At 41.5% G+C, this 18,387-nt stretch overlaps 1 protein-coding gene across 1 annotated transcript in view; it reads left to right on the top strand.

Moving 5' to 3' along the window:
* The window catches only part of DBT (dihydrolipoamide branched chain transacylase E2), a 41,445-nt gene extending 37,480 nt beyond the window's left edge, over positions 1-3,965 (top strand). The window contains exons 10-11 of the mRNA XM_027114471.1: positions 33-104; positions 3,396-3,965. Of these exons, the coding sequence (XP_026970272.1) occupies positions 33-104; positions 3,396-3,563 (240 nt within the window). The 3' untranslated portion in view covers positions 3,564-3,965. The remainder of the gene's footprint in view (positions 1-32; positions 105-3,395) is intronic.
* Positions 3,966-18,387: the final 14,422 nt, after the last annotated feature.

Genomic DNA, 18,387 nt, shown 5'->3' with positions numbered 1-18,387 from the left:
AATTTTTCTACTCTATTTTGTTTGTTTTTTAGATTGGTGGTACCTACGCCAGACCAGTGATATTGCCACCCGAAGTGGCAATTGGGGCCCTGGGAAAAATTAAGGTATGTTTGTTACATAGTTGAAAAAAGAGTTTAAGCAAATTGGGATAGGAAAAACAAAGAAGAGTAACCGTTTCTGAGGTTTTTCCCCTCACTTCGTAGGTTTGAGTATGGTATTGGGTTTAGTAAGCCAATTATTTCTTCCTAAGAACTAGGTCTATAACTCCGGTGGCTGCCTCCCTGTACAGTAAATGCTTGTGATCTGGATTGTTTCCGAATGGATCAACCATTGTGGATGATGCCAGGCACAGGTGTGAGCCTTTCTGAATAATCACAAATGTAGCCAATCTGAGTCTATCAAAATATCTTTATTTCAGAATACCAAAGGATAGTAGTAAGCCAATCCAAATTATTATTTATAATGGTAAAACACCATTGAGAGCGTTTTTCTTAAACGTTGCTCTGTTCAAGAATCATTGGGAGTGCAGTTAAAAATGCAGATTTCTTGGCCTTGGGGACAGAACCTCCAAAATTTACATATTAAACAAGAACCCATGTGGCCATGTTATAGGAGACTGACTTAGAATAAGGGTTGCAGTGATTCTTAACCCTGGCTACACATTAGAATCATCTGGAAAGTGTGAAAAAAGTGCCCAAGCTCACCCCATACCAACTGCACCAGAATTTGGGGTGGGGTGGGGCTGGGGCTTGGGCATCCCTATTAACTCAGGGTTGAGAACCACCCAAGTTAAAGAAATAAGCTCATAGATACCATTTCAATACCACCATTATTAAATGTCATTGTCACTACATTAACCTTGATTTTGATCTTCACGTTTTCAGAAGAACCTTTCTTCTTCTCTGTATTTATAATGCTTCCACGTGGAACATCTCTGGGACTTGCTTTTCATGAGTTTATTACTTTCATGTTGGCATCCAAAATCTTCACAGATACTTTCATTCAGCCTTTGATTTGCTTTCTAGCATCTGGTACTTTGGCTGCTAAGTTACTCCCTCTTCTAGCTCTACTTTCCCTTCTGGCCCACGGAAGAGACAGGGAAGAAAAATAAGAACACATAGCATGACACTGTTCTGTCCAAATCAGAAGTTTCTCTAAGGGATTAACTTCTCTATCACTCGTCCGCCCCCAACAAGCATTCAGCATTTGATTCTCACAGAATTCTGACTTCTTGCAGCTTACAAACAAACCATCATACCTATTTAACAAAGTTTTGTTTTCCCTTTTCCTGAAAGCAGTTTGTTTTCTTCTGAATTGTACATATAGGTATATAATTGTGGTAAACTATACATGACAAAGTTTACCATTTTAATCAAAGTGTATGGTTCAGCAGCAGTAGGTACAGTCACACTGTTTGCAACAATCACCACCGTCCATCTCCAGAACTTTTTTATCATCCCAAACTGAGACTCTGTGTGTACAATATATACCACATTTTGTTAATCTATTCATCTCTAATGAGTATTTGGATTGTTTCCATTTTTTGGCTATTGTGAATAATGCTATGAACATTGGTGTACAATTATCTGTGTGAGATGCATTTTTTCAGAATCATCTCACTCATGGTTTTTTCAGGTTATGAAGCATAGTTCTTAAAGTATAAATCTGCATAGTGACTTAATGTAGTTAATCCTTGTTGGGTAGGGACAGTATTTCATTCCTTTCTCCCTTTGGGTCATCTCTCCTTTGCTATCTTTTGTTTTCACTGTAAATTTTACACTGTCACTAAATAGTCTTAAGTCACTAAAACCTCCACATTCCTCCATTCCCAGTCCTTATCTTTCTTGACCTATTAGCTGCGCTTGAGTTGATCAATACTGCCTCTTTGGAAAACCTTCTTCACTGCGACTTGCAGAAAACCTCACTAGTCTGCTTCCCCCCTACCTAGTGCCTGTTCCCTCTGAGTCTCCTTTGCCTGTACCTCCTCATCTCCCCATCTCTAAACATTGGAGGACCCCAGGGCTCAGTTCTGCCCTTTTCTTTATCTGATCCAGTCTCATGGCTTTAAATACCATTTATATGCTGATGGCTCCCAAGTTTATATCTCCAGACCAGACTAGACCTCTCCTTTGAACTCCAAACTCTTATTTCCTACTCAGAAGTCTAACTAGGCATCTCCAATTTCCTGCCCCTTCCCTCACCACCACACCCTCTCACCTGAAGTCTTCTCCTTTCAGTGACTGGCCATTCTGTTCAGAAACCTCCAATAGCTTCTCACCTCACTCCAAATCAAAGGCAAACTAGCTGCAGCGGCCTACCATGGCTCTACACTGGTGCCACTCAGTGCGACTGGGACCCACATCAGGCTGTGACTGCTGTATCCGGGCTCTGAGGGGAGAACTACAGAAGGGGAGAGTAGGGCTCAGAAACCTTCGTTGCCCTTTGACAGAGTGATTTTATGTCTACTGAACCTAACGATAAGAGGTGGAGCTTGCATTTTGTATATCTTTTTATATCATTATAAAAAGATAATATATTTTTGATATATATTCACTTTTGATATATTTAAAAAAAAAACTAACCTGCAATGAATTCGCTTTTTCTTAAATCTGTTTTTGGAAAAGTCAGAGGCAGACTGGGAAGCATAACTGTTGTCTTAGCAACATGCCCCCCTTCAGCCTGCTCCTTCTGTGTCATCTCCCACCTCTCACCCCGGCCCCTCCAATGCAGCCTCCCTGCCAACTTTGCTGGTCCTCCAACACTCCAGCCATGCTTCCCCCCATCTTTCTCCAGGTGTCCATATGGCTTGCTTCCTCACTGCCTTCAGTGAGGACACCTTCTTGGTGAGGCTTTCCCTGCCTACCTGTTAAAAAAGAAAATGCAACCTCTCCCCTATTTCCACCTCCTGCGTATAATCTCTATCTCCATTCCAAAGTGCTTTATTTTTTCATTTGCACTTTTCACTATCTAACACACTATATATATTTTACTTATTTATCTTAATCGTCTGTCTCTCCCCATTAAAATGTTGGCTCCAAGAGGGCAAGGATTGTTATTTGTTTTGTTCATTGCTTTATCCCCAGAGTCTAGCAGAGTACCTGGTACATGGTAGATGCTCAATAAATAGCTGTTAAATAATTGAAATCTGAAACGAAGTTTACTGTACATACGGAAATTATACAGATGACAGGAAATACTTTGGAGAAACTCTGAAAGCTTGAAGCACACACTCACAAAGATGGGAAGAGTAGTAGTTAGCATTATCAAAAGTCATTTGGGATGCCCATTTCTTCTCTATTATAGGGAGGGAGATTTGCCTAATCTTTCACCATTGTTTTTACGAGAGCTTGCTTTGAGCAAGTGAAGGCTGACTCTGTCCTTTTCCTTATTTGTAGGCCCTTCCCCGATTTAACGAGAAAGGGGAAGTATATAAAGCCCAGATAATGAATGTGAGCTGGTCAGCTGATCACAGAATTATTGATGGTGCTACAATGTCACACTTCTCCAATTTGTGGAAATCCTACTTAGAAAACCCAGCTTTTATGCTACTAGATCTGAAATGAAGATTGATAAGACATCCTTGAACTTTCTGAGCTTCAAAAGAAAATGCAGAGCCCAGCTGTGCAGCACACGTTCCTCATTGCAGTTTGTATTGTAAATGATTTGTAATGTATGATTACAGTTCTGAGACACAATATGTATCACTATTCTGTTAGAGATTTTACTGGAAAGGAATAATGGTATAATAGTTCTCCTGGGCTGTCATATTTTATAGGTCATAGTACGCCTTCTTAATATAGTGCTGAGGTCTTTGTGTCAATGGATTGAAACTGGCAGGAACAACAAAATGAATATTACTGAAAGACAGACCGCCATATACAGTATTTGCCCTATCTTTTTCTTTCTTTTTTTATTTTAAACTAACTTTTTTTTAATAAACTTTTAAAATTTTATTTTATTTATTACTTTTGGCTGCATCGGGTCTTAGTTGCGGCATGTGGGATACTCGTTGAGGCATGCGGGATCTTTTGTTGCGGCACGGGATCTTCATTGTGGCATGCGGGCTTCTCTCTAGTTGTGGCGTGCGGGCCCCAGGGCATGTGGGCTCTGTAGTTTGCGGCTCACGGGCTCTAGCTGAGGTACGTGAGCTCAGTAGTTGTGGCTCACAGGCTTAGTTGCCCTGGGCATGTGGAATCTTAGTTCCCTGACCAGGGATTGAACCCACATCCCCTGCATTGTAAAGCAGATTCTTTGCCACTGGACCATCAGTGAAGTCTCTAAACTAATTCTTAATGAAACTTTTCAATTATACTTAGTTGGGAAAAGGAATTTATATGCAGAAGTATTTTCTATTACCCCACAAGAATGCAAATTATTGTATAAAATAAGTGCAATTGTATTTACCTTTTAAGATATCCTGGAGTGTGTTGCTCTGTAGAGATTATCATCTGTAAATATCTTATTTGTATAAATTAATATCTTTTAAAAGGGAAAATTATAAGCTAATCTTAAAAATGCCCAATTATAGTTTTATAGCCAGTAAGGCCACTAAAAGTATTTGTTTAAAGTGGATATACTTTTAGAATTTGGTAATGGTTTAGTGTTTTATTGAGAAAAACTTCACCTTTACAACCTTGCTTCAATGTAAGGAAGGTACTTTAAATGTAGCAACCACTGACATTGTGTTACATTCAGAAGTCCATTGCCTTTTAACTTTTTTTTTTTACTTTCTTGGTCTTCAGCTAAAAAAATAGGATAGATTAATAAGTTAGGGTCTATTCTATTCTTCATATCCTGAGAAGGAATATGAATAAGGGGAGAGAGAAGACTAATGGGTAATTATGGACATTAAAATAAAATAATAAATTTTGCACAGAAATAAAGGTCATGATCATCTTGTTAGAGGCCCACTTGAATCAGAAATTCATGTTGTTTCTAATATTGTCTAATTGAATACTGTATGTTCAAGTGAAGTTTTGTGGCAGAAAAAGTTGTTTTAATGTCTACTTGATTTTTTTCAAAATGGAAATGATGTATAATTCAGAATATAATGGATCTACTGAATGTTATTTTTTAAATTCAGATAATATGAAGAGTTGCAAAGAAAATAAAATCAACCATAATCCTACCACTATTAACATTTTGATCAAGGTATCTGTATACATAGCTATTCTTTTTATGAAAATAAGGTTGTGCTGTATCTACTATTTTATAGTTTGATTTTTTAAATTTAACATTATGAGTCAATAAACAGTTCCACATTATGATACTTTTAAATGGCTGCATAATATTCTATTGTTTGCATTTATTAAATGCAAACATCTACTGTATACTAAGTGTGGTGCTAAGCAGTGGGTACACAATGCCCATCCTCATGGTTCCTGCCTTCATTGGGCTTACAGTCTAGGGAGCGAGACAGATATTTAAAAATCATAAAAATAAGAATATAATTAACTTCTAAGTAGGAGAAAACAGGGTGCTATAAGAGCATCTAATAGAAGTTACTGATCCTGTCTGGGAAGATGAGGAGAGGATGTACCATAATTTAACCAATTCCCTGTTGATGGCATTTACAGAATTTTAAGTGAAGAATGACATGATCAGTAAAAATGTCCCCTTCACTTAAGAAATGTGAGGGCTTCCCTGGTGGCGTAGTGGTTGAGAGTCCGCCTGCCGATGCAGGGGACGCGCGTTCGTGCCCCTGTCTGGGAAGATCCCACATGCCGCGGAGCGGCTGGGCCCGTGAGCCATGGCCACTGAGCCTGCGTGACCAGAGCCTGTGCTCCACAACGGGAGAGGCCACAACAGTGAGAGGCCCGTGTACCAAAAAAAAAAAAAAAAAAAGAAATGTGAAAACTAGGAGAACAAGAGCTTTGAAATAAGTATGTAATATGTTCCCCTAAAAGTCCAACATCATTGGCTCAGAATAAACTCTTGAGCCATCTGTTCTATCCCAAATCCCTGCCATTACCACCTTCTCTTTTGTCTCATCCTTTGAGGATTCAGCAAAGGATTTGTTTCCCATTGTATGTTGGACCTTTAAGATAAGAGGATCCATTGGGAGGGATGAGGGGGCCAGGAGCACAGCCCTAGTAGCTGATCCACAGGGCTCCACACATCATAGGGCGGGAATTGTTTAGAGCAAGGCCTTAGCCGTATTCCTAAAGGTGGAAATTAAAGGGAAGAAGCCAGAAAATTCAAGTCCGTCACTAGTGTGTCTGGAGGTTGGAAGGTACTATATGTCCATGGGGGAGAAGCCAAAGTTATTGGCCCCAAATTATTGTTGGGAGCGCCCAACAAGAAAATCAAGGTTCCATTCATTATGTAGGACATTCCTCTGATTTTGAAAAGGAAGCACAATAGGGAAGGAAGTTTGAATGACAGAAGCCAGATTGGTATTAATTTCCATTTTAGAGATCAAAATGTACCAAATCTTGAAACATTCCAAGAAGTGGTTACGTAGGGAAAAGAGAGCCCACAGGCCTGTTTCGGCATTTCCCATGGCTTTCCAAAGTGGGTCCCAAAGATCACTTGATGGATTTCTTTGCTGACTTCTAAGTAAACTACGGTTTGAGAAAGATGATGGAACTCACTCAGCACTACCCTGCAGCCCCGAAGTACAAACCTTTCCTTGAAGTCTTCAGACTTATTTAACATTCACCCTGTAATTGATTAACTAGTTCATTCTGCACATATTTATTACTGAATATATGTATTCAGTGCCAGGCCCTGGGATATACACTGTGGATACAGATGGCGAAGATAGATGAAGTTTCTGACCTCACAGTGAGAACTCTGGCTGGTGACTAAAGCCTTCACCGGAAGTGGGTCTGTGCCAGTAACTTGGAGGAGAGCAGTGCTTCTAGAGTTGAGTTGTATCTCCAGTCAGTTCTTCATGGTGGTTTTGCTCCTTCCCTATAAACTGTCTTTTCTCACTGAGGTTAGATCACTGTGTCTCCTTTACACACTAGGCCTGCCTCATCAATCCTGCCTCACAAACCGTACACCTAATAATAAGATAGACTCTGTCCTTAGGTCACACAGACACAGGCCATTCAAGCTCTTCAGGTTATGGTTTTGATGTTGCTTTTCATGAGGCAAGCAACATAGGGGACCTACGTGAGCCCAGACACTTAGGGAGCAATATGCAAGGGCTGTACCATCTGAGCATAATATTTTCAGAGTGCACATAAAAGAGCTTCTAATTAATGAGTCATCTAGCCTCTATGCTCATGAAATAGTGGTAGAGAGGGAAAAATTGAGTAAAATTTGAGACAATAATAGTGTCAGGCACCGCTAATGCTTTACATATATTAATTCATTTCGTCTCTCCAGAAACACTGTGAGGTAGGTGCAATGATTAGCCCCATTTGAAGAAACAGAGTTTAAGTACTTAGATGTGTGTGGATTAACATACTCTAAAGAAGTATACAAAGCTAAACTACTATACCTCACTTCGTGTTCCAAATGCCAGGATTGTCCATGATTTTATGCTGTTTGAGGAACTGGTATTATTGAGCTAAAAGAAAGAGAGTTTTTGTTTGTCTTAGGGGTCTTAGCAGTTTGAAATACTCCCTGAAGGCCCTGTGTTCTCCAGGCACCGAAAGGAAGGAGTTTTGGTGGTATGAATTCTCTGCAGCAGTAGTTTATGAGAGAAGCATGATGTCAGTTCACCTCAAAACCGGATCTACCAACATCCTCCTGTTCTCTTTACTGAGCCAGACTTTACACACCAGAACCAAACTGTAGAAGAGCTGGCCATTGGGGATTCTCAGAATACAGGATGCTTCCTTTAGGCATGAGAGTGAAACCTGAAGCTGCCTGCAGTGACTTCCCAGTTGTTCCTGGTGGCCTGTAGCAAAGCATGAAGACGATATCACGTGCTTCGAGAGATGATCGAAGGAAAATCCTGAGGCTTCCAGAGGAAAGGATTGGGGTCTCAGTCCTTGCAGACAGTTCCTTATCTTCCCCAGGTACAAGCACTCAAAAACTAGAAAGAGGTAAGCACAGAATTTGGGTTTTAGAAGATCCTCTTATGCCCTTTATTGTCCTAAGCTTCCATCGCAATGAATTAGTCCCCATTCCCTGAAAACAACATGCAGTGTATTTCATGTTTCCATGCCTTTGCTGGGCTTGTTTCTCCACTCTGTTCTCCACCAGAAGAAAATCCAGAACAAAAGTCACTTCCTTTTTTAGACCTCCTCTGACTGTGCCTCCCTACGTTTGAATCAATATTTATTTTTCCTCTCTCTCTCCTTCTTTGTCCACACCTCCAACAGGACTCATGCAGTGATGTAGCTGGAGGAGTATGTCTTCACTGCTGGCCTGTGAACCCTCTCAGTAGCCCCAGCTCAACTGACTAGTACTCAGTATGTGCTGGTTGACTTCAAAAGAAATCCATGCCCTGGATCTGATTACGTTTTTTAATGAAGTCCTCATGTAGCATTGAAGCATTGCCAATGACCCAGAAAAGTATAATGTGAAGCAACCATGGCCATGAGGCCGCTCTTGTATCTATGGAATGACTCTGAATGGCTATGCTTGCTACAAGGAAAAGTATCTAGAGGAAAAGGAATCTGTTCAAACCTCCTTATAATTGGTAAGACATTTGTTTTAAATTTTGAACAAAAGACAGTTACATTTTCTATGTGTTGTGTATATTTCATAGTTCATTGTAATTCCTCAGTTAATCAGAATGTTTAGTGCTTTCAAGCTCATTTTAGATTTTATAGAACTTGGATCATTATTTTGCTTTTTAAAATGTTTACAAATGATTCATTTATGCCACTACACCATGTGATTAAGCAAAGCAATGACTTATCTGAGGCCAAGCAGGAAATAACACAGCCAAATTCTCCAATGTTATTTATATGGGAAAACAATACCCACATTACAGTTGCATTTACTATGCCAAAAAAGTAGAAACTACTTAATTTATTGACTTACTGATTTATTGATTTATGCCCTGCCACTTTCAGAAAGAATTTCAGAAAGCAACTGTGTCCATAGTCATATTCACCACATTTGAACAGTATAACTATCATTGTTGTGTTGTTGTTTATAGCTACCTTTACATAATTTTTTTATAAATAAAGTTTTATTGGAACATGGTCCCACACATCCTTTTATGTTTTTTGTTTTCTGGTTTTTTTTGGTATGTGGTCCTCTCACTGTTGTGGCCTCTCCTGTTGCGGAGCACAGGCTCTGGCTGCACAGGCTCAGTGGCCATGGCTCACGGGCCCAGCCGCTCCGCGGCATGTGGGATCTTCCCGAACCGGGGCAAGAACCCGTGTCCCCTGCATCGGCAGGCGGACTCTCAACTACTGCGCCACCAGGGAAGTCCCTTTTTTTTTTTAAAGCTCTATGGAGTTGGGGTTTTGGGGGGGTTCTTTGTTTTTTTATTTTTTGGCTGTATTGGGTCTTCGTTGCTGTGCACGGGCTTTCTCTGGTTGTGGAGAGCGGGGGCTACTCTTCGTTGTGGTGCTTGGGCTTCTCATTGCGGTGGCTTCTCTTGTGGCGGAGCACAGGCTTTAGGCGTGTGGGCTTCAGTAGTTGTGGCTCGCGGGCTCTGGAGCACAGGCTCAGTAGTTGTGGCGCACGGGCTTAGTTGCTCCGTGGCATGTAGGATCTTCCCGGACCAGGGCCCGAACCCGTGTCCCCTGCATCTGCAGGCGGACTCTCAACCACTGCACCACCAAGGAAGCCCAGTCCCCTACTATTATTGTGTTACTGTCGATTTCCCCTTCTCTGGCTGTTAGCATCCACCCCGTGCATTGAGGTGCTCCTATGTTGGGTGAACAAACATCTACAATTGTTATATCTTCTTCTTGGATTGATCCCCCGATCACCGTATAGTGTCCTTCCTCATCTCTTGTAATGGTCCCTATTTTAAAGTCTATTCTGTCTGATATGAGAATTGCTACTCCAACTTTCTTTTTTTGTTGTTGTTTTTGTTTTTGTTTTTTTGCAGTATGCAGGCCTCTCTCTGTTGTGGCCTCTCCTGTTGTGGAGCACAGGCTCTGGACATGCAGGCCCAGTGGCCATGGCTCACAGGCCTAGCCGCTCTGCGGCATGTGGGAATCTTCCCGGACCGGGGCACGAACCCGTGTCCCCTGCATCGGCAGGCGGACTCTCAACAACTGTGCCACCAGGGAAGCCCTCCAACTTTCTTTTGAATTCCATTTGCATGGAATATCTTTTTCCATCCCCTCACTCTCAGTCGGAATGTGTCCCCAGGTGATAAGTGGGTCTCTTGTAGACAGCGTATGTATGGATCTTATTTTTGCATCCACCCAGCCAGTCTATGTCCCTTGGTGGAGCACCTAATCCTTCTACATTTAAAGTAATCATTGATATGTATGTTCCTATTACCATTTTCCTAATTGTTTTGGGTTTGTTATTGTAGGTCTTTTCCTTCTCTTGTGTTTCCTGCCTAGAGAAGCTCCCCCAGCATTTTTTGTAAAGCTGGTTTGGTAGTGCTGAACCCTCTTAACTTTTGCTTATCTGTAAAGGTTTTAATTTCTCCGTTGAATCTGAATGAGATCCTTGCTGGGTAGAGCAATCCTGGTTGTAGCCCCCCCCCCCCCCCCAACACTTTAAATATGACCTGCCACTCCCTTCTGGCCTGCAGAGTTTCTGCCAAAAAATCAGCTTTTAAACTTATGGGGATTCTCGTGAACGTTACCTGGTGCCCTTCCATTGCTGCTTTCAATATTCTTTCTTTGTATTTAATTTTTGACAGTTTGATAAATATGTGTCTCGCATGTTTCTCCCTGGGTTTATCCTGTATGGTACTCTCTGCGCTTCCTGGACTTGACCAACCATCTCCTTTCCCATGTTAGGGAAGTTTTCGACTCCAATCTCTTCAAATATTTTCTCAGACCCTTTCTTCCTCTCTTCTTCCTCTGGGACCCCTATAATTCGAATGTTGGTGCGTTTAATGTTGTCCCAGAGGTCTCTGAGACTGTCCTCAACCCTTTTCACTCTTCCTTCTTTATTTTGCTCCCTGGCAGTTATTTCCACCATTTTATCCTCCAGCTCACTCATCCGGTCTTCTGCCTCAGCTATTCTGTCATTGATTCCCTCTACAGCAATTTTAATTTCAGTAATTGTGTTGTTCATCAGTTTGTTTGCTTCTCAGTTCCTCTAGATCCTTGTTAAATGTTGCTTGTATTTTCTCCATTGTCCCTCCAAGACCAAGGATAATCTTTACTATCATTTCTCTGAATTCTTTTTCAGGCAGGTTGCCCATTTCGTCTTCATTCACCTGGTCTTGTAGGTTTTACCTTGCTCCCTCGTCCATAACAAATTTTTTTGTCTTTTTTTTTTTTTTTTTTTTCTGATGGGTGGTACTGTATTCCTGTCTTACTGGTTGTTTGGCCTGAGACGTCCCGCACTGGACTTTGCAGGCAGTTGGGTAGAGCTGGGTCTTGGTGCTGAGATGAGGACCTCCCAGAGGCCTCACTCCGATTGATATTCCCTGGGGTCTGAGGTTCTCTGTTAGTCCAGCAGTTTGGACTCAGAGCTCCCACCACAGGAGCTTGGGCCCGACCTCTGGCCTGGGAACCAAGATCCCGCAAGTTTCGTGGCATGGTTAAAAAAAGAAGAAAGAAAGAAAAAAAGGAGCAGTATGATATCAAAGAATAAAAAACAAAATAAAATTAGAAAGATAAAAATATATTAGGAAAAATAAAAATATAATGGAAACAACTGCAACAAGGTAAAACAAAACCGCAGCAGAAAAAAGAAAGAAAAAGCCTTGGCTATGGGGGCGGAGTTTAGGCGGGGGTAGAACTTAGGTAGGGCCAGGGTTTAGGGTGGGGTGGGACCTAGGCTGGTGGGGGTGTGATGTTTGAGCATGGGGCGGGGCCTAGGCTCAGGACCCACGCAGCAGGGAAAGGCCCTGGGGGCGGAGCCTAGGCTGGGCCGCGTTCAAGAGTGGGGCGGGGCCTCTGCTTAGGACCTGCACAGAAGGGGAGAGGCAGCGCGTGGAAAGGGAGGCCTGTGGAGCGTGGAGTTCCCGAGTTTGCAGGTAGGGCCCTGAGGGTGTGTGGGTGGGGTTCAGGCCCAGCGTGTTGGAGAGCGTCTCAGAGGTAGGGCCCTGGGTGAGGGTGTAGGAGCAGGGCTTGGGCTCTGCACCGCAGGAGGGAGGCTCCGAGGTTAGAGGATTAGGTCCAGGAGTCCAACAGGCTCCCTGGTGCCTAAGTGGACGGGGAAAGCACTGGCCACATTCCCTTCTGGTCCTTCGTGCCCCTCCCCCACTGTCTCCCCCAGGGTCTCCCCCGTCCCTGCTGGACCCCCTAACCGTGGGTGCGTCCCGTTGGGTGTAGGAACTCCTCCCCTCCCCCAGCTGCCCCTCAGGGGTGCCGGTCCCCGGGGTCCAGCCTTTACTTTTGCTCCCCCTTCCCTCCCTCCCACTCCCTCAGGACCTGCTGGCTGGAGGGGGCCTCGGTGGGCAGAGGTTCAGGCCCGGGAATCTCAGCAGGCTCCCGGGGGCCCAAGTGGGCAGGGGAAACCTGGCCTTGCTCCCTTTTGATCCTCTGCTCTCCCAATCATTCCTCAATTAAGCTAGTTAAGATTCCCTTGGCACACTAGTTAAGATTAATTTCCAGTTCTTCATAGCTAAGTCATTAGAGACTCAGAACACTTAAAATTTAAAAAAATTTATTGTTGATAAATGTGGAAGTTTAATGTTGAATGTCCATAGAGCCATTACATTTTCCTTCTGGGCACACAGTTAAATATGTACAGCTTAGCCTGCAGTTAGGTAGGGCCGTGTGATCTATTTCTAGCCATTAGAATATGGGTAGAGGTGATGTAGGCCATTTCCAGATGTGGCCCATTAAACCTCCCAAGAACTCCTCCACACTCTCCTTTCTCTCCACTGCGGAGAAACCTGCATGTTGAAGATGGCAGCTACACACAGTGGGGACACCAGCAAAGCCCCCATCCCCCATATACTAGCACTGATTGGTTTGAATGTAATGCAGGTGAAAAATAAACTTTTGTTGTTTTAAGACACTATCTGGAGACTAATCTCAAAATAATGCCCTAACTCTAAGCTGTCCAGTGCAATACCTACTAGCCGAATGTGACTATTTAAATTTAAGTTTTAATTATTGTGGCTATTGCACACTTGAAATGTGGCTTGTGTAACTGAGAAACTGATTTTAATTTTAATAAATTTAAATTTAAATAGCCACGTGTGGCTAGTGGCTACCATATTGAACATGGCAGATATAGAATATATCCATCATCACAGAAAATTCTGCTGGACAGTGCTGCCCTAACTAATAAAATAAACATATAGAGAAAACTGTTCTTATTTTTAAAATAATCCCCCCCCACCACCAAAACAAAAACAAACGAACAAAAACACCTCCCTACTGGGCTTCCCTGGTGGCACAGTGGTTGAGAGTCCGCCTGCCAATGCAGGGGACACGGGTTCGTGCCCCGGTCCGGGAAGATCCCACGTGCCGCGGAGCGGCTGGGCCCGTGAGCCATGGCTGCTGAGCCTGCGCGTCCGGAGCCTGTGCTCCACAACGGGAGAGGCCACAACAGTGAGAGGCCCGCATACCGCAAAAAAAAACAACCACCTCCCTACCTCTTTAATGGCTAATTTCCCTCTGCCTAAAAGAAGACTCAAAACACTCATTTTTCACATTGTTACCTCTGCCTGACACTGAATGGACAAGCTTCCGTCCTGCTCCTTCCTGCCTTTGCCTAACTTGGGTTCAATTAGAATTGAATGGGTGGTCTTGAACTCCTTGCAGTTTGGCTTCCCTTCCCTACTACTCACCTGTGCGCTTGGCAAAAGTCTGGCCACATCTCTCTCCCAAATGTTTCCTAAATAGTTCTCTCTGGATCCACTTCTCTCCTAAGCTCATTTTCACTCTTTAGCAACTCAAGGTTACAACACGTTTCAGTGACATCTCATCAGACAGACCAGGTCAACTCTGAACTATTTATGCCAAACCACAGATGGGTCATGTTACCATTGTTACCCCATCAAAATAACTACAGGCTTTTCAGTGTGACAGAATGCATTCGCATTTAGACGAACACTGAAGGTATCATGAATCCTTGATGTTTGCAAGCTTAGAATTAAAAGGAAATAAATTCATTAGGAGGAGGCAGTCCCGGTACTGAGCAGAAGGGCTCTGACCACAAGCTAATTCATATGCGAGTCAGAGCCCTGTGAGGGAACTCTAGGCCAGCTTGCTAAAACTGAGCAGAAGAATTTGGAGAGGGTCCAGAGGGGAGCCACAAAAACAACCGAAGCATGACAAGAAAAATGGCAGTTCTGTTAGGAAGAAGCCATCTATATCAGGCTTTTACCATGTGGAATGTTACAACGCCCAGCATGGAGAACAGCTGTTGTGGGTCTTACTAAGAGGACGGAAGAAATGAGAACAGGTGGGAGATCAAGAATTTAGGTTAGACACAGGGGAAGTCAGGACAGTTAAAGGTGGGCTCACCTTCTCAGCTGAGCGGGTGGCAGCCTCCTCTCACGGGCAGCACACTGCCCCCCCCGCCCCCCGCCTTCCCAGGGACGCCATCAGACTGGGTTAAACTTGCAGTAAACTATTTAACTTCCAGTTTGCTGCAAGAAGCTTCTAAGTATGTGGTAGATCGTTCTAAAAATATGGTGAAAAGGAAAGTAAAAAAAAAAAAAATGTTATAAAGCCTGTACAGAGTGCAATTATCTGGAAAAACTTAGCCGTTTAATTTCCTTGAAAAATGCAGCCAGAGTTCAGAGGGCAGTAACCAAGGCAAGTTAACTAAGTTGATGGCAGGTCTAAGTAAGTAATTGGAAACTGCAGACATGAATATAAATCTGAACATGACTATAACAATTTGAAACATTAGATATCCAAATGTGACGGAGAGGAATCCACAGGCTAAGCCATCAGACTAACAACTCTGCAAGCCAAAGGCTCACGAATTGCACCAGAACCTGGCCTTAGTCTTATTGTGTTTCTGGCACAAGATTAGAAGGGCCGCATTGGTTCAAGTGTTGCTTGGACAGAGCAGGACAGATTGTCAGAGACATGGCATAATTTTTTAAACGACCACTGTCATTTATTGCCCTAGTTTCCCAAATAAGTTTGTGAATATTAAAAATATTGATATATAAATGCAGTGCGTTCCAGTTTCAATAAAATAGCATTTTTTCCAGAAGATGTTTATTTTCAGTTTATAATACTTTCTAAATACAATAAAAATTCTCATAGTTTCTATCTTTATTAGCTATTAAATGTTCTGCATGGTATTTGTGGACATATGAAAGAATAATTTTTGTAGTTCCCCTTTGAAATGTATACAATATCTCAAAAGTTGGGTCAATATCCTGGAAACAAAGGATTATGTAATTCATACAAAATTATCCAGTGAAAAGTTTAAAATTTTGTGTAACTTTTATTTCCATAGAACTAAAAAGCATTGCATAAAAATAAAAGCAGAAGGAGCATATCTTTTCAGTTTTTTATGAGGTAAAAATATTCAACATATAGGAAGCCAGTGCAATTTTTGTGTCAATATTTGGAAGGGGTATCGTTTTTCCTATTTTTTTTTCTTTCAAAGCAAGATTATAATGGCTTTTATTTTGTGTTCATCTGATTTTAGGTTTAAATTGCCCAAGGAAGTTGCATAATATTGAGTACTATTGCCTAGGTTCTATATTTCATGTGAGAATTATCTTTACATAAGAAAGACAGTTTAAGGGAAAAAATATGGCAACCACTTCATTCATAAGAGAAATTATGTTTTGTTCACTTGTATTTTGTTGGCTGACATATTTGTTACCTGGATTCACAGCATACTTTTCACAGATGAAGATTAAGTCATTTCCATGACCTTCTAATTTTTGGCCCATCCCCCGTAGGCTGTAGAATAAATGGTTTTCATGTAATATTTTCTTGTGTCTCCACCGTTGATTGGTTTAGGGAAATGATGTGTGTGTGTGTGTGTGTGTGTGTGTGTGTTTATCAAAAATGACAACCAGCACAAAAGTCTCAAGGTCAGAAATACATTTTAAGTACATGCCTGGTGAAATACATAAACTTTTTGTTACAAAACACTTACTTAATAATAGGGAAAAGGGAATAATTAACAGTTAAAATGAAATACTCTTCTCAGCCATTTTAGTAACTTCACTATTAAAGTTATTAAAACATTGCAACTCTATGGAGTAATGTTGCAGAAGTCATTTGAGACTGGCTAGAATCTGAGAGCCGGAGCTCCAGGGGAAAGACATTTGGTGCCTAATGGTATTTCCTACCATCTCAGGAGGAAATAGCTGTTTTGTCAGACAAAGTGGAACAAGTTAGTATGTAGCCTATAACTTTCTAATATAAGTATCAAAATATGGAGAAGAGCTAACTCCCTAATATTGGGCAGGTATGTGATCTGTTATTTAGGACTTTGGGTACACACACACATACACACACACACACACACATACATGCACACACATTCATCCAACCTTTTTTACTGGAACATTTCCACATTAAAGAATATCAGTGTTCCAGAAAGTTCTAGAGCTGAACAAATCAGTTTTTAAAGTATTCTTGTTTGTCTTTCAAATATTTGAAGTGCAGTTATAGAGCCTTCAAATTCTATCTTTGCAAGATAAAATTTTTAACATTGAAAAATTATTGATCTGATAAATGAGGGTAAGTCTCATATATTTATTTTTCTTTGTTCTCCAGAGTTATATGGTGTTTCTGTTTCAAAGCCTTGCATTCTGACAAATTGCTAATAGTTTACTTGTTTTATTAAAGGACTCTAGGGAGTCATAAAAAGAGCATTACAGATCAAAATCCCAAGGTAGGGACTTCCCTGGTGGTGCAGTGATTAAGAATCCGCCTGCCAATGCAGGGGAAACGGGTTTGAGCCCTGGTCCAGGAAGGTCCCACACGCCTAGAGCCTGTGCTCGGCAACAAGAGAAGCCACCGCAATGAGAAGCCTGTGCACCGCAACCAAGAGTAGCCCCCGCTCGCCACAACTAGAGAAAGCCCGCACACAGCAACGAAGACCCAACGTGGCCAAAAATTAATTGATTAATAAATTAATAATAAAAATAAAAATCCCAAGGTAATACACTCTTATTTTCCATTTTCCCCTGTGTTCCATTATTTTCTCCTGTTTATTTGAATGAATGGGTCACACACAAAATAGAGGCTTGTATGCTTGGTATGATTACTTATAGTCCTGTAGTCTTGTCAGAATTTGTGGGAAGAAGTTTGACTAAACAACTATTAATCCTATTGTTTTATTATACTTTGTAAAAGAAGACGCTCTAGGTTCATAAAATCAATTTTAAAAAAAAACAAGGTAATAACTGCTTTACTTGGTGTTATGTGTTTAAAAACGTTACAATCTTTCTCTAAATTTCTGCATTTATTAACACAGGTTATGGTGGAATAGGGTGAAAAGGAAATAGAACGAGGTAGCATGAACTATTCTCAGCCCCGTTACTTTTACATGTGTTCTCCCATCTTCATTCACTGCCTCTCAATAGACAAATTAAGCAGTCATAAAAAAAATTGCTTTGATATTGTGTCCATCTACAAATATAATTCTGTGTAACTTCCATAAACTTGTTTTTAAGAGGAAGCAGAATGGCCCAATGATCAAGATTCAGGGGCTAGATCCCTTTGAGTTGGAATTTAGCTCAGCTATTTTCCAGCTGTGTCTTTGACAAGTCCCTTACTGTCTCTAAACCTTGGATTTTTTGTGTGTACAATAGGGATGCCTACTGTGATGGCTAATTTATGTGTCAACTTGGCTGGGCCTCAGGATGCCCAGACATTTGTCAAACATTATTCTGGGTATGTCTGTGACGGTGTTTCTGGATGATATTAACATTTGAATAGGTAGACAGAGTAAAGCGGATTTCACCCCTTCATGTGGGTAGGACTCATCCAATCAAGTGAATACCTGAATAGAACAAAAGGTCTGTAACCTTTTCTTTCTTGTAACTGGTATCATGAACATTTCCTCATATTATTAACCACCTTTCTACTTTCTGTTTTTGTGACTTTGACTACTCTAGGTACTTCATGTGAGTAGAATGATATATAATTTGATCTTTCGTGACTTTTTAAAATTTTTCATTTAGCATAATGTTCTCAAGTTTCATCCATGTTGTAGCATGTGATATTCCATTGTAGGTATACACCACAATTTCTTTATCCAGTCATCTGTCAGTGGATACATGTGTTGCTTCCACTTCTTGGATATTGTGAATAATGCTGTGATGAACATGGTGTGTACAAATATCTCTTCGAGTCCTGCTTTGAGTTCTTTCGGATGACGTTATATTTTTAATGTGCTTTTATTCCCTCTCTCACCTGGCCATCCCACTTGGCCCTCTTCTAGATTTGT

Source organism: Aethalodelphis obliquidens, unplaced genomic scaffold (assembly GCF_003676395.1).
Source record: "Aethalodelphis obliquidens isolate GAN/ISIS:26980383/991018 unplaced genomic scaffold, ASM367639v1 scaffold13, whole genome shotgun sequence".
In the NCBI taxonomy this organism is placed as follows: domain Eukaryota; kingdom Metazoa; phylum Chordata; class Mammalia; order Artiodactyla; family Delphinidae; genus Aethalodelphis; species Aethalodelphis obliquidens.
This window is presented reverse-complemented; position numbering and strand designations above follow the sequence as displayed.